Source organism: Mesocricetus auratus, unplaced genomic scaffold, assembly GCF_017639785.1.
Source record: "Mesocricetus auratus isolate SY011 unplaced genomic scaffold, BCM_Maur_2.0 Super-Scaffold_100024, whole genome shotgun sequence".
NCBI lineage: Eukaryota > Metazoa > Chordata > Mammalia > Rodentia > Cricetidae > Mesocricetus > Mesocricetus auratus.
In genome coordinates, this window is record NW_024429205.1 from 25,167,724 (window position 1) to 25,190,466 (window position 22,743).

Below are 22,743 nucleotides of genomic sequence, written 5' to 3' on the forward strand. Positions count from 1 at the left end.
TTGCTCTTGCAGATGACATTGGTTCAGTGCCCAGAACACACTGGGTGTCCCACAACTCCCCATGACTCCATTCGACTCTAGTTCCGGGGTCTCTGTTACCATCTTTAGGGGCGCTCCATACGTCTGGTGTACATGCGAGCATGCAAGAAAAAACCACACATAGAGGGCAAATGACTTATTTTAAAAGGTTGATGTCTTTTCACTTCATGTCAGAACTCTGGATATGTTAAGTTCAGTGTTTCATGCATTCCTACTTTCATTTCTCTCCAGTCATGTAACTTCATACACACACACACACACAGAGAGAGAGAGAGAGAGAGAGAGAGAGAGACAGAGAGACAGAGAGAGACAGAGAGACAGAGAGAGACAGAGAGACAGAGAGAGGGGGAAGGAGTGAGACAAAGAGAGAGAGAGAGAGAGAGAAAGAGAGAGAGAGAATTGTTTCACATACTTAAATATCTAGAAGCAAACCCTATCTCCCCTCATGGCCCTTACTTCTCTGGTAGGAAAATACTGTCTCATCCGCAGACATCTCACAAGCAGGGTAGATCAGTAGAGAACAAATTAGGAAAAGAATCAGAAATATTATAAATCATAAAAATATTGTCCTCAAACACTCATTGGTGATCATTTAGGTGGGGGAGGAAGGGAGACCATTTCTAGCCAAGAAATATGTGTGCAAGGGAATTATAGAAAAATTGTGAAGCTGGTTGTGCAACAGGCCGATGTAGTAGATCCCAGAGAACAGGGAAAACATGCTGTACAATGTAAGGATGGACAGGCAAGGGCTCCTCTACCCAATTACAAATGTTGGTTTTATTCTGCTAACTCTGAGAAGACATTTATGTGCTTTAGACGGATGAAGATAAGTTGGCCACAGAGGCACTCCCAATGATGGAACTTTGGCCTCATCACCAGGTGTTAGGACCTGTGCGGCCAGTGTTGCTGGTACAGATGACCCTGTCCTAAATCCCCATCCCCAAGGTCACCTACATTCCCATCCCCATCCTCATCCCATCTGCATTCCCATCCACAGCCATCGCCATTTGCACCCCATCTCCATTTGCATCCCCATCATCACATCTGCGTCCCCATCATCACATCTGCATCCCCATCATCACATCTGTATCCCCATCATCACATCTGTGTCCCCATCATCACCACTGCGTCCCCATCATCACATCTGTGTCCCCATCATCACCACTGCGTCCCCATCATCACATCTGTGTCCCCATCATCACCACTGCGTCCCCATCATCACATCTGCGTCCCCATCATCACATCTGCATCCCCATCATCACATCTTCATCCCCATCATCACATCTGCATCCCCATCATCACATCTGCATCCCCATCATCATATCTTCATCCCCATCATCACATCTGCATCCCCATCATCACATCTGTGTCCCTGTCATCACCATCTTCATCCCCATCATCACATCTGCATCCCCATCATCTCCATCTGCGTCCCCATCATCACATCTGTGTCCCTGTCATCACCATCTTCACCCCCATCATCACATCTGCATCCCCATCATCTCCATCTGCGTCCCCATCATCACATCTGCATCCCCATCATCACATCTGCATCCCCATCATCACATCTGCATCCCCATCATCACATCTGCATCCCCATCATCATATCTTCATCCCCATCATCACATCTGCATCCCCATCATCACATCTATGTCCCTGTCATCACCATCTGCATCTCCATCATCACATCTGCATCCCCGTCATCTCCATCTGCAGTCCCAGTTGTCCATTGTTCATTGATAAGCAGATTGTCTGTGTCATTGGTGCTACTCAGAAGGTGGTTTTGGTTTTAATTTTCTCATCTGACATAGGTTTCAGGTGTGTGTGTGTTCTCATTTTCACACACTAGTGTATGAACCAGAAGCAGTTCTTTCACCAACTCTGCCTTAACTAACTGTAGTTCACAATAGTGTAAACACATCCAGACTCATGGATCTGCTAATGTTATGTGTCTAAACAAATTGGTGAGTGAGCAAGTGATGGCTCTTTAGTAGAAATGACATTGAGTTCTTCATGAATTTGCATGCCATCCTTGTGCAGGGGCCATGCTAATCCCTGCATCGTTCCAATTTTAGTATATGTGCTGCTGCAGCAAGCACAACACTGAGTTCTTATAGGTCACTCTGTTGGTCAGTTAGCTCAGGTTCCATGTGTTTGCATTGCTAAGGTCTTACATTTCTCAGTGTTAAGAGTAGGCAGTAGGCCTTTTCTGTCTGCTTTGGGTAAAATTTCAGGCTCTATGCTATGTAGAGCAAGACTCACTTCCAAAGTAGAATTGCCATTCCATAGTTGTTCCTATATTGAACTAGCCATTTGTTTCAATTTCCCATGAGGGATTTTTATAGATTATACTGAAACCAGTTTTCCATCTTAACCTTTTATTCGTAACAGAGCTTCTAGTGTTGAAAATGAGTGGGTTAGAAAGCGTATACTACATACCCACACATATATTTTATTTAAAATCCTATTAGGGGTACTTTGGGCAAATCAGAATTATTTGTTCCTTTTAGAACGTCATGTCCTCCATGCCAACTCATTGCACACACACACACACACACAGAGAGAGAGAGAGAGAGAGAGAGAGAGAGAGAGAGAGAGAGAGAGAGAGAGAGAGAGAGCGCAAATCTGGGTAGAATTATAAAAAAATTTCTGACCGTGCTAACGAATGCTGACGTCTACTGTCTTGTGCCTTTATTTTTTAGTTCTCACCTCCATTCTTGGGTAGTCTAAAATACTTGTTAGAAGGTGCAGTATTAGCCAAGCATGACACATGTCTTAAGCCCAACTCCTGTGAGGCCAAGGCAAGGGGAACGCGGATGTGGGAGGAGCCTGAGACCCAGCAAGTCCCAGGCCAATGTAGAGTGAGACTGAGTCCAGGAACAGTCCTGAGCCCCCAAGAGCTGCAGGGTATCTTTGGCTGTTTAATGAGTAAGTCTAATGCCTTCTGGGCCTCGGGTGTTCTTCAGAACAGCAGGGACCGAGAGTGAACGATGTGAAGTTCCTCTTCTCACTGCACATGTACGCTAGTGTTTGGCTTCACGAGTCGGCCAGTGGATCCTGAGTCTCAGGAAGAAAGAGAAATGGACTTGAAGGAGAATGGGAGGTAGCTAGGGAGTGTTAGAGGCTTTGTGATATTCAGAAGGCACACACGTTATAATAAGTTAATCTCCGCTGTGTGGTGGTGGTGCACATCTTTAATCCCAGCACTCGGGAGGCAGAGGCAGGTGGATCTCTGTGAGTTCAAGGTCAGCCTGGTCTACAAAGTGAGTTCGAGAACAACCAGTACTGCACAGAGGAACCCTGTCTTGTAAAACAAACTAAAAGATTATCTTCGCTAAATACTTATCTCTACCTCTTAGTGGTTACCCGTGACTAATATTAGATATTAAATTCTTATATTTGTTTCATTCATGTGTATGTGCATGCATAGGCATGTAAGCATGCCATGGCATGCATGTAGAGGTCAGAGGACAGGCATGAGCGTTAATCCTCTCCATCCATGTAGGTTTCAGGCATCAAATTCAGGTCTTCTGTCTTGGACAAACTCCTTTATTGGCTCAGGTCTTCTGTTGTTGCCGAACAAACTCCGGAGCTGTCTTGCCAGCTTGACATTTGTGTTTTAATTATTCCTTGAGTTCAGACAGGTTAGGATATTTTCACAATCTGATTTTTTCTTGGGATGTCCTGTAGTCACACTTTTTTAAGGAAATCCTAGGTTTGGGACTCATTAGTTCCCATCTCGAGAGAAGACAGCACCTGGCCAAATGGCTGTGGTATTTCAGCACCTTAGCGGTTTTTCTCTCCTCTCATGGGTTATATTTTTTACATTAGTGTATTCAAACAAATGCAATGTCTTATATAATACTAATTTTTTTGTTTTTTTCAAGACAGGGTTTCTCGGTGTAGCTTTGGAGCCTATCCTGGCACTCGCTCTGTAGACCAGGCTGGCCTCAAACTCACAGATGTCCTCCTGCCTCTGCCTCCCAAGTGCTGGCATTAAAAAAGGTGTGACACCCCCCCCCTTTTTTCAAAACTCGTCTATACACATGCCAGTTAGACGGTTTTTGTTTGTTTGTGTGTTTTCTTTTTCTGTTAAATGGCTTCCTTAAGAAAGAATGTTTGAGGTTGGAGAGATGATAGCTCATGATTAGCACAGTTGCTGCTCTTACAGAGGACTCAGATTCAGTTCCCAGTCCCCACATGGGGCTCACAACCATCAGTAACTACAGTTCCAGGGAATCCAGCGCCCCCCCTCTGATCCCTAATAGCACGGCACATACATTATATACTTACATGGCGGAAAATCACCCATATACACAAAATAAAGTAAAAATAAATCTTTAAAAATTAAAAAAAGGAAAAGAATGGCTATGTCCATACAAGGAAATGAAGTACATGAAAATGGCATAAAGGAACTTTCTATTTTGCCTCCTAACTAAAAATTAATTAACTTTTAAAAAAATGAAGTCTATTTCAGTCCAAATATTCTTGAGGATTTGATTTGTAATTGGGGGGTTGTTTGTAATCTGAGTAGATGCTGAGCTTGCTGAGGTCATTCATGACCTGCCTGTGCTCATGCCGTGTAAGCTGATGCTGCCTGTCAATGCAGCCTCTTGGTTTATGAATCAGAGCAGAAGTTGTGTCAAAACAGGTAAACTGTTAGGAGGCATTGTCTGGGGTGGGGGTTGTCTTTTTCCTACGATCTGACTCAGGGTGCATAGCTCTCCACTCTTTGTGGTTTATTATCCAATCCTGACATCCCTAGGGACCATGCTCCTCCATAGCACCTCATCCCTGAGTCTTTTGTCAGCTTTTCTTGGCTGCTCTGTATCCATAGCTACTGCTCGAGCTGTAGAGGTCCGCCCTCTCCCAGTGGCCCCTTTCATCACTGAGCGCTGTGCTCCTCAGACCTGGCATTCACCCTGCCCTTGTTGCCAGCCTGGTCCTGTCTTCAGTGATTGTTTCATCACTCTGGGTGGTAGTCTGTTCCAGCTGGCTGTTTCAGCCGGGACCTGCTTTGAGGGTAGGCAGTCTGGCAGATCCTCAGTTTGCAGGCTTCACATATGATAGCCTGATGGGAGCCATTCTCTAGGAACTACCCTGACAGTTAATCCTTTCAGTATCTCTGAAATTAGGTGTGAGTTGGACCATGTGACCTCCTCAAAGTATAGGTTCCATATCTGTAATGAACCAAAAAATGATTGAAACATCTTTGTATGACTTATCACCATGATTAAATAAGCAATAGGAAGCACGTAGTCTGACATGTGATTGGGTCCAATAAATATAACTTCCCAACCATATTGCCTATTTATTACCTGAAATACAAACACAGAAGTATGATATTAAATAAACTGTCACATGTTCTATATAACTATGCACTCTTTGACTTTCTTCAAGCCCATAGAATGTAGTTGGGGTTTTTTTTGTTTGTTTGTTTTTGTTTTTTACTCTATCTCCGTTATGGAAACTTTCTTTTTTTTTTTTTCGAGACAGGGTTTCTCTGTGGCTTTGGAGGCTGTCCTGGAACTAGCTCGTGTAGACCAGGTTGGTCTTGAACTCACAGAGATCCGCCTGCCTCTGTCTCCCGAGTGTTGGGATTAAAGGCATGCACCACCACCGTCCGGCTTTATAGGAACTTTCTAATATGAATTGTGGTTTCATTTTAACTTTTTAGCATTTTTGTATCAGTGGGGTATACTTCTTAGGGGTTATGGTATATCTCTGTGGGATCATTAATGATTCCTAATAGCCACTAGACTTTTTGATGGATTGGGCTTTATATTAGTGCTACTGTTTCCTGTCCTTCTGTTTGCTCACCCTCACAACTCAGAATGTTTGCACTAATTGAGTGTGTTCAACCGACCCTTCTTAGGTTCACTTTACTGTCTTGCTTTGTAGTTGAGTCTGTGACAGACCATGTGACTTGAGAACATTAGTGTTTGGAGTCTTATTAGAGTATTGCTTCTTTGTTAATCTCTTTGGGGTAACAGTCTGGCTTCCAAGAAAGTCTTCTCAGTGTGGTGGCCCCTGGCATTTGAATAACCTAGTGTCATGACCATGCTCAGAGCCCTGGTAGGATAAACATGGAGAGCACATTGTTTACGACATGTTTTAGAGTTCGGGTCTCAGAGATAACTTCTGTGACCTGTGTGAGCATTTCTGGACTGCTCTGAAACTGCAGATGCGATACTACAGAAGCCTTTTTGCTTACTATGGTAGATGAGCACATTGTGAGAATATGCAAATACCAGTCTTAGGCCTCAGCTACTGTATGGCAAAGGAGTCTTCTAACCAGCCTTCACTGAGCTCTTGCCAGTGTGGCCACTGGAAGCAATAAAACTCCCCATTCTGTATTATTTCCTTTAATTATCATGCTAAGGGATGGGTTTCCTGATAGCATTTAGGTACAAATGTTTCCACAAATATGATTTCATTTTTCTTTGTGGCTGAATAAAATGTCATCTGTATACGGCCACGCTTGTCCATTAACTTGTATGCATCTAGACTAGTTGCAGTGCCCAGCTATTATGACTAGGGCAACAGTAAACATGGATGGGCAGTCCCTCTATCTGTTCTAGGTTGCTTTGGGGGTATACACAGGGTTGGTATATCTGGGCCTTATGGTAATTGTTTTTAGTATGAAGAGTCTTTGTACTGATTTACACAGTACTTTCCAGTTGGCATTCTTATCAGCCGTGTATGAGAGTTCCACTTTCCTCACACCCTCAGCAGCTTTGATTGTCATGGCTTTTCTCAATAGCTGATGAGATGGAATCCCATGGCAGTAGTTTGGCATCTACCCTTTGCCTAACAATATCAATACTTCTTTAAATATTTATTGACCATTTGTTTTTCTGTTTAGAGCTGTCTGTTCATCGCTCTGTTTACTGGTTGGATGACTTGTGTTTTGCTGTTTAATTTTTAAAAATTCTTTATGTACTCTAGGAATCAACCTTATGTCTGATGTATGGTTGGCAATGATTTTTTTCCTTAGAATTCTGTAGGTTGTCTACTTTTGTGATTATTTCTTTTGCTATGCTGAATCCTTCTCATTCTATGGAAATATGATTTGTCAATTCTTGTGGTTGTTGCCTGTGCTTTGGGGGTTCTAATAAGGAAATCCTTGGCTATGCTTATGCCTTGAAATGTTTTATGTTTTCTTCTAGCAGTTTCAGAGTGTCAGGTCTTACATGAAAGTCTTTGATTTATTTTTAGTTGAGGTAAGGATCTAGTTTCTGTCTTTAACTTGCAGATACCGAGTTTTCCCAACACTATTAAAGAGGCTCTCTTCTCCAATGTATTTTTGACACCTTTGTCAAAATATAGGTGGCTGTGGTTGTGTGAGTTATTTTGAATTAGTTCATTGTTCTACTTATGTTTGTCTGTCAGTACCAGTTTTGTTACTTTGGCTCTGTAGTATAACTTGAGACCGGATGTTGTTGGTAGCTACAACATAGCTCTTTCTGCTTGGGACTGACCTGGTTATTTGTGGTGCCTTGTGCTTCCATATTAATTTTAGAATTTATTTCTAGTTCTGTAAAAAATGTAATTGGAATTTTGATGGGAACATTTTGAGTATACCATTTGCTTTTAGTAATCTGGCTGTTTTCACAGCGTTAATTTGGCCAACCCATGAGTATAGGAAGTCTTTCCATCTTCTATTGTCTTCTTCCATTTTTTTCTTTAGTGTTTTTAATGTAGAATTATTATGCTTCCTTGGGGAAAATTTTCTATTTTTGGATGCAGAAACCGTAACTGTATGACAAGAATAAAAACTTCTCTTTATATAGTTGATAGAGAACTTTGACTTGATTTTCTCACTTGGTCTTCTTAGCAATCAGCCTGTGGGATGGATACAAAAATTGATTCTTGGACAGATTAACCAGCTTCCTGGAAGCCACATAGACTAACAAAATGAAAACAAAATCCCAGGTCTTTTATCTCCAAATCCAGTATTTCCATTTATATAAAATCTTGTGTGCCCCTCCTATACATGGAAGAAAATGAATGAACAAAGCAATATCAAAGAAACAATAAGGGAATTAAATTTTTCATAGGAAGGAGAAAGCTATGTGGGGTAAAGTCAGCCTTTGTAAACAGTACTAGTCATGGCTCAGGGGTTCTGGAATTAGAGATTGTAGCTCCACAACACCTTAACTATTGTCGCACTTTCCCAAAGGGTAGTCTCCTTTTGGAAAGTAAGACAGGAAACATGTCAGTAGATGCAGTTTGGGATTGATTTTCTGAGGTCATCCTTGGCTGTTGGTGTAGGATGTAGAAAGTCTTGTCTCCTTCCAAGTTCTGAAGAGAAAAAAAAAAGCTGTGGTTCTCTGTCGATTGTGTAGCAGGTTTTTGTCAGCAGCTTTCTAGTTCCTGTTTTTTGCTTCATCAGAATTGACAGGGGCCTAATATCCTGGGATTTACTGCACCTTCAGTGCAGCTGAGATGGCCTCACCATGTTGGCACAATCAACATCTGTCTCTCATTTCTCCATGCTTGATTTTCTGTCATATTTATTCTCCTGTCTTTCCTATGAGAGATTACACATGGGGAGTAGTTGAGGGGTGGCTGCAGTTAGGACACATTTCTGTGAGGGGGGCTGATTAGCCTCCACATTTATGTGACTATTTTTCCTGGAATATGCTTTTATTCTTAGTTCAAAAGGGTGTCATTGCCTGAAGTCTATGTGGGTGACTAAGGAACTGTGGTTGGATGGTTTCAGAGAAACGATTGCTTCATGTTGTTGACAGATCCGTCTTCTTGAAAATACAGGAAATAATGCATGTAAATTACCGCTCTGGGACAAATTCAAGCCAATTCCAAGGAGCTGACAGGTGATGTGTAAGAGCGAGAGTAGTCCAAGGAGAACATGGATGGGCGGATACAGCCTCCTCAGACCCTCTGCACCTGGCAGTACATGCCCAAGGATGAAGGATTTGAGGCAATGTGGTGTGCTCCCAGCATAATAGGAAAGCTCAAGAGATTCCTGACTCACATGAAGTATATTGCAAGGCTGTGAGATTAGCAAGGCGGGATTGCTGCCTCCCCCAAGACATCTTTGGGAAATTGCAGAGAATGGGAACTTGCCAGAGGGCTCAGGGAGGAGCATGTCCTCATTTCCCCAGAAAGAGGAATGAAGGTAGAATTGGGGATTTACCCACTTATCTGCATGTTAATCTCGACAAAGAACTGCAGAATGTTTGATCCCAACAATGGTAAGGAAGGTTTTTTTAAAGGGGGTATTCTATGAGCCAGCCAAAGTTCAGTAAGAACAAATCATTACAGGGTTGGTAGAGGACTCAACACAGCACACCCAACTGCCCTGGACCCCAAGTTTTGAACAAGACATTTCTCCATCTCTCGGGATACTGTAGATGATAAGGCTCAGTCTGGAACTGGTGGTAGCATAAGAGGAGGGACACATAAATCTTTGAGCTGTTACAGCCATGAAGTCTGACTGTAAATTGCTGCCATTTTGTTACTCTGGGAAATTCAGTTTAACTCACTGAATGGTAGACACCGGGTGGGTACACCCCAACAGCCCATCGTGGAGTGTGGAACCCATTTGCCTTTGATTTTTTCTTGATAAAATGTCCTGCCTGAGATAATAGCCTGAGACTTTTTGAACTCATTGTGCATTATGCATTGGAAGAATTTGGGTAGTATGTGTATTCTATATGACCATGGGTTTTAGTAACGTGAACTTTGAATGTTAATAGGGAAAACCAAAGACGTGATTGTCTCCTTCTAATGGTTAAGGGCAGATGGTGGTTTGGCAGGTTAAAAATAAGAAGTACGGGGCCTTAAACTTCTGATATCAACAAGGTCCACATGTGTTTTGTCCTTGACTAAATTTAAAAATACAAGAAACTATTGAAACGTGTTACAGTACATGAACAAAATGATTGCTAAGACTTGCATTTTAGAGACTGTTCTGGCTACAAGCTAGAGTAGGCATGGTGAGACTTTTAAAAACCTAATTTTTAAATCACAACAGCAATCCAGGGGAGAAAAAAATGGGAGCCATAGAGAGGGAATGGAATGAAATAATGAAATGGAGAGGTGTCTTGGAATTAGGTTGAACTATCTCAGCAATCGTAGAATGTGGAGATGGAGGGACAGGGCGTGTAGAAGGGGTGGCTCCGGGTTTCTGCCACAAGCCGTTGGGTTCATGGTGGTCCACAGGGAAATGTAGGAAACACCTTACAAAAAAGTCAGGGTGCAGTCAGGTTTGTCTGTGAAGATTCTGAGGTACCTGTGGGAGAGCAGAGGGGTATTCACTAGGCTGACTAGCTGGATGCAGAGACCTGCAATCTCGGGGAGAATTCTGGGTTTCAGGGTACCTCACAGAGTTAACTTTGCTCTCCATGTATCAGTAAAGCTTCTCTCCCCCCCTCTCTCTATCTCTCTGTCTCTCTGTCTCTCTGTCTCTCTCTCTCTCTCATATATATGTGTGTGTGTGTGTGTGTGGTGTGTGTGTATGTGTGTGGTGTGTGTGTACGTGTGTGTGTGTGGTGTGTGTGGTATGTGTGGTGTGTGTACATGTGTGTGTGTGTGGTGTGTGTGGTATGTGTGGTGTGTGTACATGTGTGTGTGTGGTATGTGTGTGTGGTGTGTGTGTGGTGTGTGTGTGTGTGTCTGGTGTGTGTGTGGTGTGTGGTGTGTGTGGATGTGTGTGTGTACATGTGTGTGTGTGTGTGCTCTGTAGCTACCTTCCTTCTTTGTAGAAATGCCTTGGGGATACTTTGCTGTGTGCTATACCTTCCAGAGCACAGTCTCCATCCAGGCCATGCACAGGTTTGACTGTGGAAATGACTGGTTTGTGCAATTTTGTCTATAATAAGTTAAGAAAAGGATAAACATATGAAACTGTCCTAGTTATTACACAGCATTTTGCTTCATCATTAATCACGCTGGTAGTTTTTTTTTAAGTCAACTTTGTAAGTACCCATGCATGGCAGTCTGCAGTGTCTGCAGTTTAAATAAAATATGGCCTTAGGAACAGGCTTTGCTGCTACACTCTATAGCTCTGTAAATCACTTTTGCTGGGGCATGAGTAATTAAACAGAGAGTCCATACATTTCTCAACTTGTTAACATTTTTGAAACCAAACCAGATACTAGACATGACATTCTCTTGCTGCTGTCTGGAATTTTACATGCCCCATGTCTAGGCTCGTTCTGTTCCACTATTTACTTTGGCTGTAACTCTTGGCATCTTCTCTCAAGTTGTTTGTCCTTGGTGTTTACAAAAGTAGGTTCCCACAAGCAAAGAAAGGGCGGGTAATGAGGCAGCCTGGAAGGACTATTTGCTGTTGTCAGAGACTAAGATTGGAGCACTGTAATTAGGGATAGTTTTGAAAGCAATTCTGGGCTCTGTGGGCAATGCCAATGGCTTCCCCCTCGGTACTCACAGGGAATGCACACTCCCAGATGTGCCTCTGCTATGTTTCAATCCAACTCCATTTCTGAGTTCTCCCTTAAGAAAGAAAACCATCTTTGTAAAATGCAGTGAAAATAAGAGTCATCCAAACTCTGGGTTACTAAATGAACGCAAAGTCTATGCCAGGCTGCTGGCATGCTACCAGACAACAGCATTTTTTCTTTCTTGGTGAACAGTGGACAATGGAATAAATGTATTAAAGAGCTTTAATGATTATGATGCTTTTGGTTTGGCTGGAGAGATAGCTTGGAAACTAAGAACCCACAGTGCTCTTGCAGAGGGACCTAAGTTCAGTTCCCAGCACCCATGTTGGGTGCTCCTAACTGCCTGTAACTCCAGCTTCAGTGGGGAGGAGGGCACTGCCCTTTTCTAGCCTCTGTGAGCATACACACTCATGTACACATGCCCTCACACACAGAGACACACATGCGCACAATACTTAAAATAAAAACAAATCTTCCAAAAGGTATTTTGATTAACTCATAGGTTAATAATACTTAGCCTAAATTATAGTGATGTATGGCACCTTAGCAATTCTGAGGGTTTTCCTTTCTGATTGTTGATGCTACACTTGAGTAGGTTCCCATGGCAACCGTGAGTGACTTACCTAAGAGCATTCAGGTGGGACACAGAATTTAAAACTGGTTTTTTGTGTGTATGCAAGCTCACATGTACGTGTGAGCATGTGTGTGTGTGTGTGTGCGTGTGTGTCCGTGTGTGTGCGTGTGTGTCCGTGTGTGTGCGTGTGTGTCCGTGTGTGTCCGTGTGTGTGTGTGTGTGTATGTGTGTGTGTGTGTGTGTGCACATGTATGTGGAAGCCCAAGGTTGATCTTAGGAGTCTTCAGCAGTCAAGGCTGATTTTATATATTGAGGCAGGGTCTTTCACTTAACCCAGGGCTGGCAATTTTTGGTACCCTGCTTAGCCAACTTTTTCCAGGAAGTCCCTGTCTTTGTCTTCTGAGTGCTGGGCTGACAGGAGGCCACCATGCCCACTGACATTTGGGTGGGTTCTGACATTCCAAACTCTGGTCCTTGTGCTTATATGACACTTTTCCAACTGTGCCTTCTGTCCCATCCTCTTCCTTCTTAGTAGTAACCATCGAGTAAGAATTCAATGAGTGATTGTTAAATGAAACCAGTGAGAGTTTAAACAATTATTTTCATTATCAGTATGGTTAGCAAATAATGAAAAGCACCAAACTCATCCACTCTCTGTGTTTATCACTGGACTGAACTTTGCCTATGACAGAAATGTATTACAGGGTTTTTAAAAAATGGGCTTTGGATTCCAATCTCAGAACCACCATTTTATTTCTTTCTTTTTAAAATTTTGTTTTATTTTCTGTGTATGGGTATTTTGCTTGCGTGTATGTAGGTGTACCTTGTGTGGGTCTGGTGCCCTCTGAGACTAGAATGAGGCATCAGATCCCCTGGAACTGAACTTACAGACAGCTGTGAGCTGCCATGTGGGTGCTCTGAATTGAACCCGGGTCCTCTGTAAGTAAGTCAGTGTTCTTGACTGTTAAACCATCTCTCCAGCTCCAGAATCATCACCGTTTTCTAACCCTGTGACTTTGGGCAGGATACTGAATGTCTTTAAGTCTCCGTTCCTTTCTGAAAAGCTTGTCCCATGTTAATTTTGCTACAATTAGAGAGAGCACTCTGTGCCCACGTGACGTTTCTTTAGTAGCTGCTACTGTGACTGTAGCATCTGTCGTCTAATCTGCAGGCTTCCTTCTAGCTGCTCAATCAGCCTCTCAAGAGGAAGCCCTGGATTGGTTTTACCGCACCAATCCATCACCCTGCAGAGGTGTGAATGACTTCCTCCTTCAGTTATAATCCCAGGGTTGTTCCAGTGACAGATTTGGTTTCTGAAGTCTCTCCCATCTTCCCGGACCCATCGACTCCCAGAATGGTCCCTACCCCTATCTCTAGAGATTTTATGCTGCAGGACGTATTGCTCTAAAATTACCATTTCCAACCCCACTCTTCCTTCCAACAGACCCTCCCTGCATTTTTTGTTACTTCTTCTTTTTATTTTATTTTTAAATTTAAATTAGAAACAAGGTTGCTTCACATGTCAATCCCAGATTCCTCTCCCTCTCCCTCCCCTCCTCCCATGCCCTCCCACCAACTCCTCTCTTTCCTCCCCCAATCCCCACTCCTTTCTCCAGGGAGGGTGAGGACCTCCATGGGGGATCTCCAAAGTCTGTCTTTTCATCCAGGGCAGGACCTAGGCCCTCCCCCAAGAGTCCAGGCTGAGAGAGCTTCTCTCATTGTGGAATGGGCACCCAAAGTCCATTTGTATGCCAGGGATAAATAGTGATCTACTACCCAAGGCCCCCATAGATTGCCTAGGCCTCCTCACTGACACCCACATTCAAGGGGTCTGAATCAGTCCCATGCTCGATTCCCAGTCATCAGTTTGGGGTCCAAGAGCTCCCTCTTGTTCAGGTCAGCTGTTTCTGTGGGTTAAACAAGCCTAGTTTTTGATTTGTTTATGCAGCTCATTGTGTCTGGCCTTCATTGCCCTTAGAAAGTGACTGAGGCATGAAACCATGCTCCACTACGAAGCACAGCTGCTGCTTCTCTTCAGGACCACATTGGAAGTCCTAGAATCTGCCTGGTGTTGTGAAGGTCTGCTCTTCCCATCTTTAATCAGGCTCGATTTGATTCATGCTTTCTTTTCCTCTCTTCTTGTTTCTTTCCATTACTCAACAACTTGCAAGACGTGGACGAGTGCCTGCAGCCAAAGGTCTGCACGAACGGTTCCTGCACCAACCTTGAAGGCTCCTACATGTGTTCCTGTCACAAGGGCTACAGCCCCACTCCAGACCATAGACACTGTCAAGGTAATGCTGTGCTCACACCACCTCCTTCATGAGCAGAATTGAGTGACTGACCTTAGAAGTTGACCGTGCTGCTTTGTTTTTTTTTTCTATTGATCTACTTGACACATATTTGGCTACTTATTATGGACCAGTCCAGCTGGATTTATAAACGTCATGTCTTGAACACTGTATGTGATATGCACTGTTTCCATCTGTCGTTTGTCAGTTCTATGTTACACACATTTTACATACTCTTACTAACTCTTCAAACATCATTTTTAAAGGTCACATAATATTCATAATGTATTGTCAGAGTTTTCCCAACTTCCTTATTACTGGCAGATCTCACTTTAAAATTATTTATCTTTAAGTGTGGAAATATTTGGTATTTTAGTATAAATAGGAAAATATACATTTCTAGTTCTTAAATGTGTATTTCTTTTAATTTTAAGAAGTTTCACTTTTATCTTCATTTTCTTAAACACTTGCAGTTATTAATATATCTTATTTTTATTAGCAATTTATATTTGTTATTTATATATCTGTTAATAGCTTTTGATATTTATCGAGCTTTTTATTTTCAAATACATACATATGATCTCTTAACACACACTCACATGCATGTATATATGATGTGCATTTTTATAGCATTTTTTTTTGGTTTTACAAGACAGGGTTTCTCTGTATTGTTCTGTCGGTCCAGCCTGGCCTTGAACTCACAGAGATCTGCCTGCCTCTGCCTCCCGAGTGCTAGGATTAAAGGTGTGCGCCACCACTGCCCGGCTTTTTATAGTATATTATAATTGGCCTGTATTGTCCCTAATTTTGCTCTCAGTAATTCCTTTTAAACAAATTGTGTGTGTGTGTGTGTGTGTGTGTGTGTGTGTGTGTGTGTGTGTGTGTATGCACCCACGAACATTCATGTGAAGGCCATAGCAGGACATCAAGAAGTCTTTCACTGAGTTAAAAACTTGTTAGGCTAAGCTGAGAGGCTAGTAAGCTCTTGGAATTGGTCTATCTCCATTTCCCATGCTGGAGTTACAAAGCGCATGTTGCCATTCCTGCTTTTTATGTGTTTTTGGAAGATCTGGACACAGGTCCTCATGCTAGCAAGGTAAGTACTCTTCCACTGAGTCATTTCCTCAGCTCTCAAATATCTTTTCCTTACAACCACACTATAAGTTGTTCTGCTTTCTTCCACTACTCTTATATCCTAAAGCATGTTCTCTCCAAGGCAAAAATGAGGGAATAACACAAGCTCTTCTTTTTTTCATAAGTTAGTGTTGAACTTTAAGTGAAGGAGCTGGGATATTAAGTTCTCCTCACAGTAGGCAAGAAATAAAGGAATGTTCCCGTATTCCAGAGGGGATGAGCCATTCTCTGCTTGCAGCAGGGACTCTAAAAGCATTGGATTGGGTCCCCTGCTCCTTTCCCACAGTGGAATACCAATCAATGCCTATGAATGACATAAGTAGACATGTCTCCATTTCTCCTGGCTCCCTCTCTGCTCACCCATACTTACACCTGTCCTGTTGACTCCTTAAGAAGTGCATTTTCTCAGACCCAAGTTCTACACAGGAACTTGATAGAATTTCTCTCCTGTCCTGCCTCAACCGCACCCCACTGCACATACCAGGGTAATGGTGACCAAAGATCTTGAACCTTAGATGTCACTGTCAATATTCAATCGACATGTTTACTCTATAATCATATCCTGACGCTTTATTTCCCTGACTTTTTAATCTGCTGTTGAGAAAAGCTCTGTCTCTGTCTCATATTCCAAATGCAATTGTCCCTATTGCATCTTCGGCTTGTATTCTCTGACCCATCCATGCTACCATCGTGCTAAGTGTTCTGGCTTACTTAGACCCAAATGCTGCTCATGAGTAGTTTACATCTCATACCCACATTCTTCCTCACTGCTTCTTTCATAGTGGCTGCTCTTGGAGATGACTGTGAGACCATACATTAATAACCTCTGACTTCCAGACTTCATGCCATGCAATGTACTAGACACACATTGAGTCCATGGCTGGTACAGCTGTCTTCCTTTTGACCATTGCCCAAACAACTGAGCCTTCTGCTCTCTGATAGTCCTCCCTAGCACCCCATTTAATTCCACTAAAAGTAGCTACCTTGACAAAATAATTAAGGCTAGGGTTATCACTGTTGTCATGAGAATGACCCAGAAAACTGATGCATTTAATGACCAGAACACTTCATGTCTACATTGCTCTCTCTCAGAAATCTATGTCTGCCCAGTCTGATCATGATAAAGATAGCACAGAAAAACGATGTCACAAAGAAGGCATGGTACAGGGTCCTGGGCTCTGCTCCTCAGATGTACAACTGACTGGGCACCAAGACAACTCAACACAAAGTAGATCCCTGGGTTGACTCCAAGAGAGGAAGAGGACTAGGAGAAAACGTATGAAATGCAATGTTTCATTTTTTTAAGGGGATGAATGAAGCCATAGACCACTGACCATGTGCATGTTTAGCATGTAGAAAGTCCTGGGTTCCATCTCTCAGAAATCCTTTAAAAAGAAAAGCTCTGCCAGGTCTTGGCTTTACCCCTCGTAAGCTGCTGTTTTAAATGGGCTGTGTTAGTTAACCGTGGGCCACTTTCCTTATGTGCAGAAGGGAGAAGTCATATATATATTTGTATGTCCTAACTTTATAGACAGCCATAGACAATCTCTATTCTTTTCTCTGGACAGGGCAGTCAAAGCAAGATGTGCTAACAGTAAGATGTTCCATAAATGCCTATGTTAACAGAAACTTACTCTTTATTTCAATAATTCTGTCCTTCATTGGAAAAAAGAAAAACTCATCTCTAATACTATGGCACTTCTTTTCCCTTTGGTCATTTTAAAGACACAGAGAGCACTTTGTGTAAGATAATGACATGCCATGCAATTTTCAGGTGTCTGTGTCACGACTTCTAATAAATGGCTTTAAGCAATCTTCCCAACATAAACAAGTAGTCTAAGTGATGTCTGGCTTACCTTGATGGTACTTGGAATGGAGTGCCTATCCTTTTGGCAGATGTCTTCCTGTGGGAATACCTAATTTGCCATCATCTGTGAGAAAGTCAGAAAGATACCACAATAGTAAAAATTCTTTCAGATGCGATGTGAGATCCAGCAAGAGCTGTTGTTGGCCTCAGTGTGTGCAACCAATGCCTCAAGTGTTTTCATACAAAGTAGAGAGGCATCTACAACCACTCCTGATGCTAAGAGGCCAAGGATTATGGAAAGGCACAAAATAATTCTGAGATGAAGTTTAGCTTCATGATTCAATGTCTCTGTGCACACACAAATTCTTAACAAATAAAAGGAGCCATTGACAGAACCAGTGAAGTAGATACAAAGATTTTAATCCATGAAAGTAAGTGCAAAATAAAATAAGAAATTATGGAACCCGAACTATCATACTGTATGCACAGTCAGGAAGCGGGATGGCATGGGTGAATGCTCGTGCACAGCTCGCTTTCTCATTTTTATGCATTTGGAGGTTAGAGTGTGGCTCTTTCTACCTCAGTTAACCTGGTTTTGAAAGTCCTCATACACCTGCTGAGAGATTTGTCACTGATGTGATTCTAGAGCATATCAAGTTAACAGGCAATGGACATCATCACGGCAGACCAGCAGAGCCATGTGGAAAGCCAACCCTGTTTCTACTAGGAATGCCCATGTCACAGACGAAGCCCTGCTTTCCTTCATATACACGACATTTCCAAGGACACTAATGCTTGGGAGTGGTCCTTTATGATGTTACAACCCTTCTCAGCCAGTTGCCCTATCTTTTGTCAAAGCTTTTAATTTTTTTATTCTGGGGTCGTTTCTTTTTCAACTGATGTTTGGCTAGTATTTAAAATGGATTTGACTGTGTTTTCATGCATTGTTACCACATTCCCCTCTCACCTTCTGCTCCCTTTACTTTTCCAGAGTGTTGTTCTCCACTGCTTCGTGACACAGAGCCTATTACCTTCCCTCATTCCTTCCCCCTCCCTTTAGATCGCCCCCATCCTCCCATCCCTACATGTGTGCCCTAAACACACATTCCTATGTGCATGTGCATACACATACATGTATACAGAAAAAGAGAGAGAGGAAGCTTGTGAGACTTTTTGGAATTTTTTGACACAGGGTTTCACTGTGTAGCTACATAGATGGAGCTCATGGCCTCCCTGTCTCAGCTTCTGCCAGGGCTGGGATTACATGTATATTCCTGGCTCACTGAAAGCACTTTTATTACGTCCTCGAATACCACATTCTCTCTGAGTCTTTCATTGTCATCGTATGTCCCATTACTGCCATTTTTCTCTATGTCTGTGTCACCTTGAAAGACTGGTCAGTCTTAATTAGCACAGCTCTGTGACCTTATAATTCAGGCTATAAAAAACACACATGCTTCTGTTGCCTTCTGTAACTGCCAAGATTTGTATTTGTGTATTCCTCGTAGTTTTATTTGTCTTTCATACAGTGAAGTGGACCCACAGAGTCTAGTAACTGCTACTCAGTGTTTTATATTCTCCCTTCCATCTTCAACTCTAAGTTGTTAGTTGTCTTTGTGCTATTTTCAAACTGTTTGGATGAGGTAGAGTAAGTTGCTTTTGTAATGATTTAACTCATATGTATAGTTCAGCATGCTAGGTTGGTAAGGCTCATCAGAGTGCTGTCATTTGTGATGATAACCCCAGAACACCTTGTAGGGATCTCCATGTTCTTCTGTGGGGGAGTCTTTTCCTAAACACCAGTTGCCATCATATGTGTTAACAGATATTGATGAATGTCAGCAAGGGAACTTATGCATGAACGGGCAGTGCAGAAACACGGACGGCTCCTTCTGGTGCACCTGTGGACAAGGATACCAGCTGTCGGCTGCTAAAGACCAATGCGAAGGTAGGTGTGCCACCATGAACTATGTAAGACTGGGGAAAACGACACGGCTTACATCATTATAGTGTCAGAAACCCAGGTGCTTTTACATAAGTCAGACAAGGCAATAGAATAAAATGGAGTGAATGAAAGTAGAAAAATATGGCATTGATGGCTGGTGGCTAAGCATCATACTGAGAAGAAAAATTGTTGCTGTCTCTGTAACTCTTTACTACATAAAGAGTTAAGCATTTAAATTAATGTTGAGGTTTTATGTACTGTGATTCTATTTAAGCATTTAAATTAATGTTGAGGTTTTATGTACTGTGAGTCCATAATTAGAAAGTGACAATATTGACCTGGTATTGTGCTTAATAATTTCAGTGTGTAGTTAGCTTCAAATTTATGTTTGTTAATTTTGGTACACAGAGATGACTTGCCCCTTCTTGTCAGAGATGATGACTATTTCATGAGCAAAAAACATTCATTGACAGCATCATTAAAGCAAGAGTATCCACCTGATGGGGATTACAGAACCATCTGCCGTTACTGTTATCTCCTTCCCCGGGCATCCCCAGTGACAGAATACACACAGGCACATTCATGTACCCAGATAAGTTAAGCAACTTGTTCTAGAACCCCTCTTAGTATAGTTACTTTTGTAATCACTGACCCCATTTGCCTACAAATGATCTGCACATGATATAATCAGGCCATCATATTCAGAGTCCTTTGGCAAAGCCTCTCAGATTCCATTCAATGATGGGTATAGCCAGAATCACCCATCTACCAGATGATCAACAGGGAAGAACCCACTTTAGTTGTCAAATACTGTGAGAGTCTATGACTACCACAGCGTGGGAGAAAAATGGGCGGAATTCCTTGTGGGAACTGATACATGTGTTATACCTTATAGAAACACTGGCAGAAAAAGAGAAATGCTTTCTAATGTTAAAAAAATCCTTCAACAAGTAATGTGAACTGAGTGCCTATCTGAGAATGTGGTAAATGTAACTTCCAACACCAGGAAGTCTGTTATTACAGTGTAACCATGATGGTGAAGTATTTTGTGCTACTATGTGTGGCTGCAATAAATGACAGGTAAGTGCCTGAGCTCAGGGTCATGTGACTGAAACAAATGATGCTCAAGTTGAGGATGTATGTCTCCAGCAGGGGTGAGGGGGTGGCAATGTGGGGTATGGAGTGACATGGCGGTGAGGGGAAGGTTTGGCCAGAATCTCACTGTTTTTAGAGAGAGAGAGAATAAATGACAATGGATAGATAGATGGATAGGTGAATGAAGGAATGAAGTCCAGTTGCTCAGAGCCCAGGAGATAAATTAGAAATGACAAGAAAATAATAATAGGTATGCTGCACTACTTAAAAACAAAATGGTGACAAGCTTTTCCTATAATGGACCAGATAATGAGTGAATATACAGAGAGGTTTTAAACAAAACTTTATTTATACTAATTAGTAGTAAGCTGACCTTTTCTTTAAGCTATTATAAGCCTGCATACTTTCAAAGCGAGTGTTAAAATTGAATGTATCAAAATGAGGTTCACAAATTACAGCAAACTATTTGCTACCTATGATTGAATAGTGAAACATAAATGCACAGGTGGTTTACATTTTAAGTTTATTAGAATTTTCCCTATTGTAGAGTTGCACTTTTTTCCCAGCTTAATGCCCTCCACTTAATGAATGGTCTTGCTCAGTTATAAACCAGAAATTGCTCTGTATCCTATGATACAAATGATGGGTTCTAGTCTCTCTGTACTGTTGTGCTCACAGATATTGACGAATGCCAACACCATCACCTCTGCTCTCACGGGCAATGCAGAAACACAGAGGGCTCCTTCCAATGTGTGTGTCACCAGGGTTACAGAGCATCTGCGCTTGGAGACCACTGTGAAGGTGAGCATCACCTTCCGCCTCAGGACCAGAGCATGCTACTGTCTGAAGCAATCTGGGGTCTTTCCACCTGCTGCGTAGGAGCTCAGCCTTTGCCTTCATAACTGAGGGCTGGCTCCCAACAAAGAATTCTATTCCACTGTCATATGAACGGACAAAGAAAGGAGACTGCAAATTTTCTTAGTGCCAGTGATGGGTGGCTTAATCTCGGTGTGTGGCTCTGAACTGTACTACCTCATTTGTACAAAACTGTCTTCCAAATGGCCCCAAAAAAAAAGCAAACCCAGCTTGATTTTCCATACCAGCTGAGGGCTTTAAAGAGCTTAGTTTTTCTGTATGAAACACTTCTCCAAGGTACCTACCACACACATCTAGCTCTGGGCATTTGACTGTGGCTTAGAACCTGCATGAGGAGTTCCTGGCTCCTGGCCAGCTCATACATGAGACTATTTTCTCCTGGCATGATCTTTATCTCTCTGTCACTACCAGCTCATCACTCCTGAACATTCTGTGTTTCCGGGGCCCATCCAAGAACACTGTTTCCAGCTTACCTGCCTCTTTGGTGTGTGTGTAATCTGTCAGTTGTGAAGTCAGACCTACGAACATCCGGGCTGCGTCTCACATGCAGCATCAATGTGTCAGAGTGAGGGGTGATGTTAGTTTTCTCGTTGCTGCCATCAGAATACCAGGCAAGAGGGAATCTGAGGGTGTGTGGATTTATTTTGGTTCGTAGTTTGGACGTCCCGTCTGCCATGCTAGGGAAGGCACGGCAGCCAGAGCAGTTTGAGGCTGAAACGGCAGGAGCGGAAGGCTGGATGCTTATATTCTCGGGGATCCATTGGCAGAGGCAGAATGGGAAGTACATGTGGACTCATTCCCTAGTGGCTACTTCCTCCAGTTCTCTAGAGGTTCCCCAAAGTCCCACAACCTCCAAAACACCACTGCCTGCTAGAGACCAAGTGTCCAAACTCATGAGCCTGTATGGGAGAATGCACAGACAAACCACCACAGCCCCCTAGTTCTGCCATTGTCTTAGTTGGGGTTCTAGTGCTGTGAGGAGACACCATGGCCACAGCAACTCTTAAAAAGGAAAGCATCTAACTGAGACTTGACTACAGTTTCAGAGGTGTAGTCCACTGTCATTATTGTGGAGAGTAGGGTGGCATGCAGCCAGACACGGTGCTGGAGAGGTAGCTGAGAGCTCTATATCTGGTTCCCTGGGCAGCAGGGAGAGGGAGACTCTGGGACTTGCTTGGGTCTTCTTTGAAACCTCAAAGAAGTGACACACTTCCTCCAAAAAAAGGCCACACCTACTCCAACAAGGCCACACCTCATAACACCTCTCAAGCAGTGGCACTCCCTGACGACCAAGCATTCAAATCTATGAGCCTATGGGGCCACTCTCATCTGAACCACCGAAATCGTTTTCAAGAATGGTCTGGCAGCACATTTAATGGTTCAACATTCCTAGCTCAGTTGGCTGGGCAAGAGCCTTGTGGATTATAGCATGCTGCATTTTATAAGACAGTTTGGCACAAATATTTGGCACAAGTGGCTGGATACCTATCTGCTGCTTTTAGGGGCATCAAATGACACAGTCCTTTTAAAGGGCAATTTGGGGCTAATTTCAA

General features: G+C 42.7%; 1 protein-coding gene and 1 non-coding gene across 14 annotated transcripts in view; one reads left to right on the forward strand and one right to left on the reverse strand.

Moving 5' to 3' along the window:
- The window catches only part of Ltbp1 (latent transforming growth factor beta binding protein 1), a 375,435-nt gene that overhangs the window by 275,153 nt on the left and 77,539 nt on the right, over nt 1-22,743 (forward strand). For all 13 annotated transcript variants that reach the window (XM_021229273.2, XM_013116008.3, XM_040730932.1 and 10 more), the window contains 3 exons: nt 14,214-14,336; nt 19,100-19,222; nt 20,993-21,115. In XM_021229273.2, the coding sequence (XP_021084932.1) occupies nt 14,214-14,336; nt 19,100-19,222; nt 20,993-21,115 (369 nt within the window). The remainder of the gene's footprint in view (nt 1-14,213; nt 14,337-19,099; nt 19,223-20,992; nt 21,116-22,743) is intronic.
- Nucleotides 2,035-2,138, reverse strand: LOC121133875. The gene has a single exon (XR_005870892.1). It is a non-coding gene; the product is annotated as a U6 spliceosomal RNA (small nuclear RNA).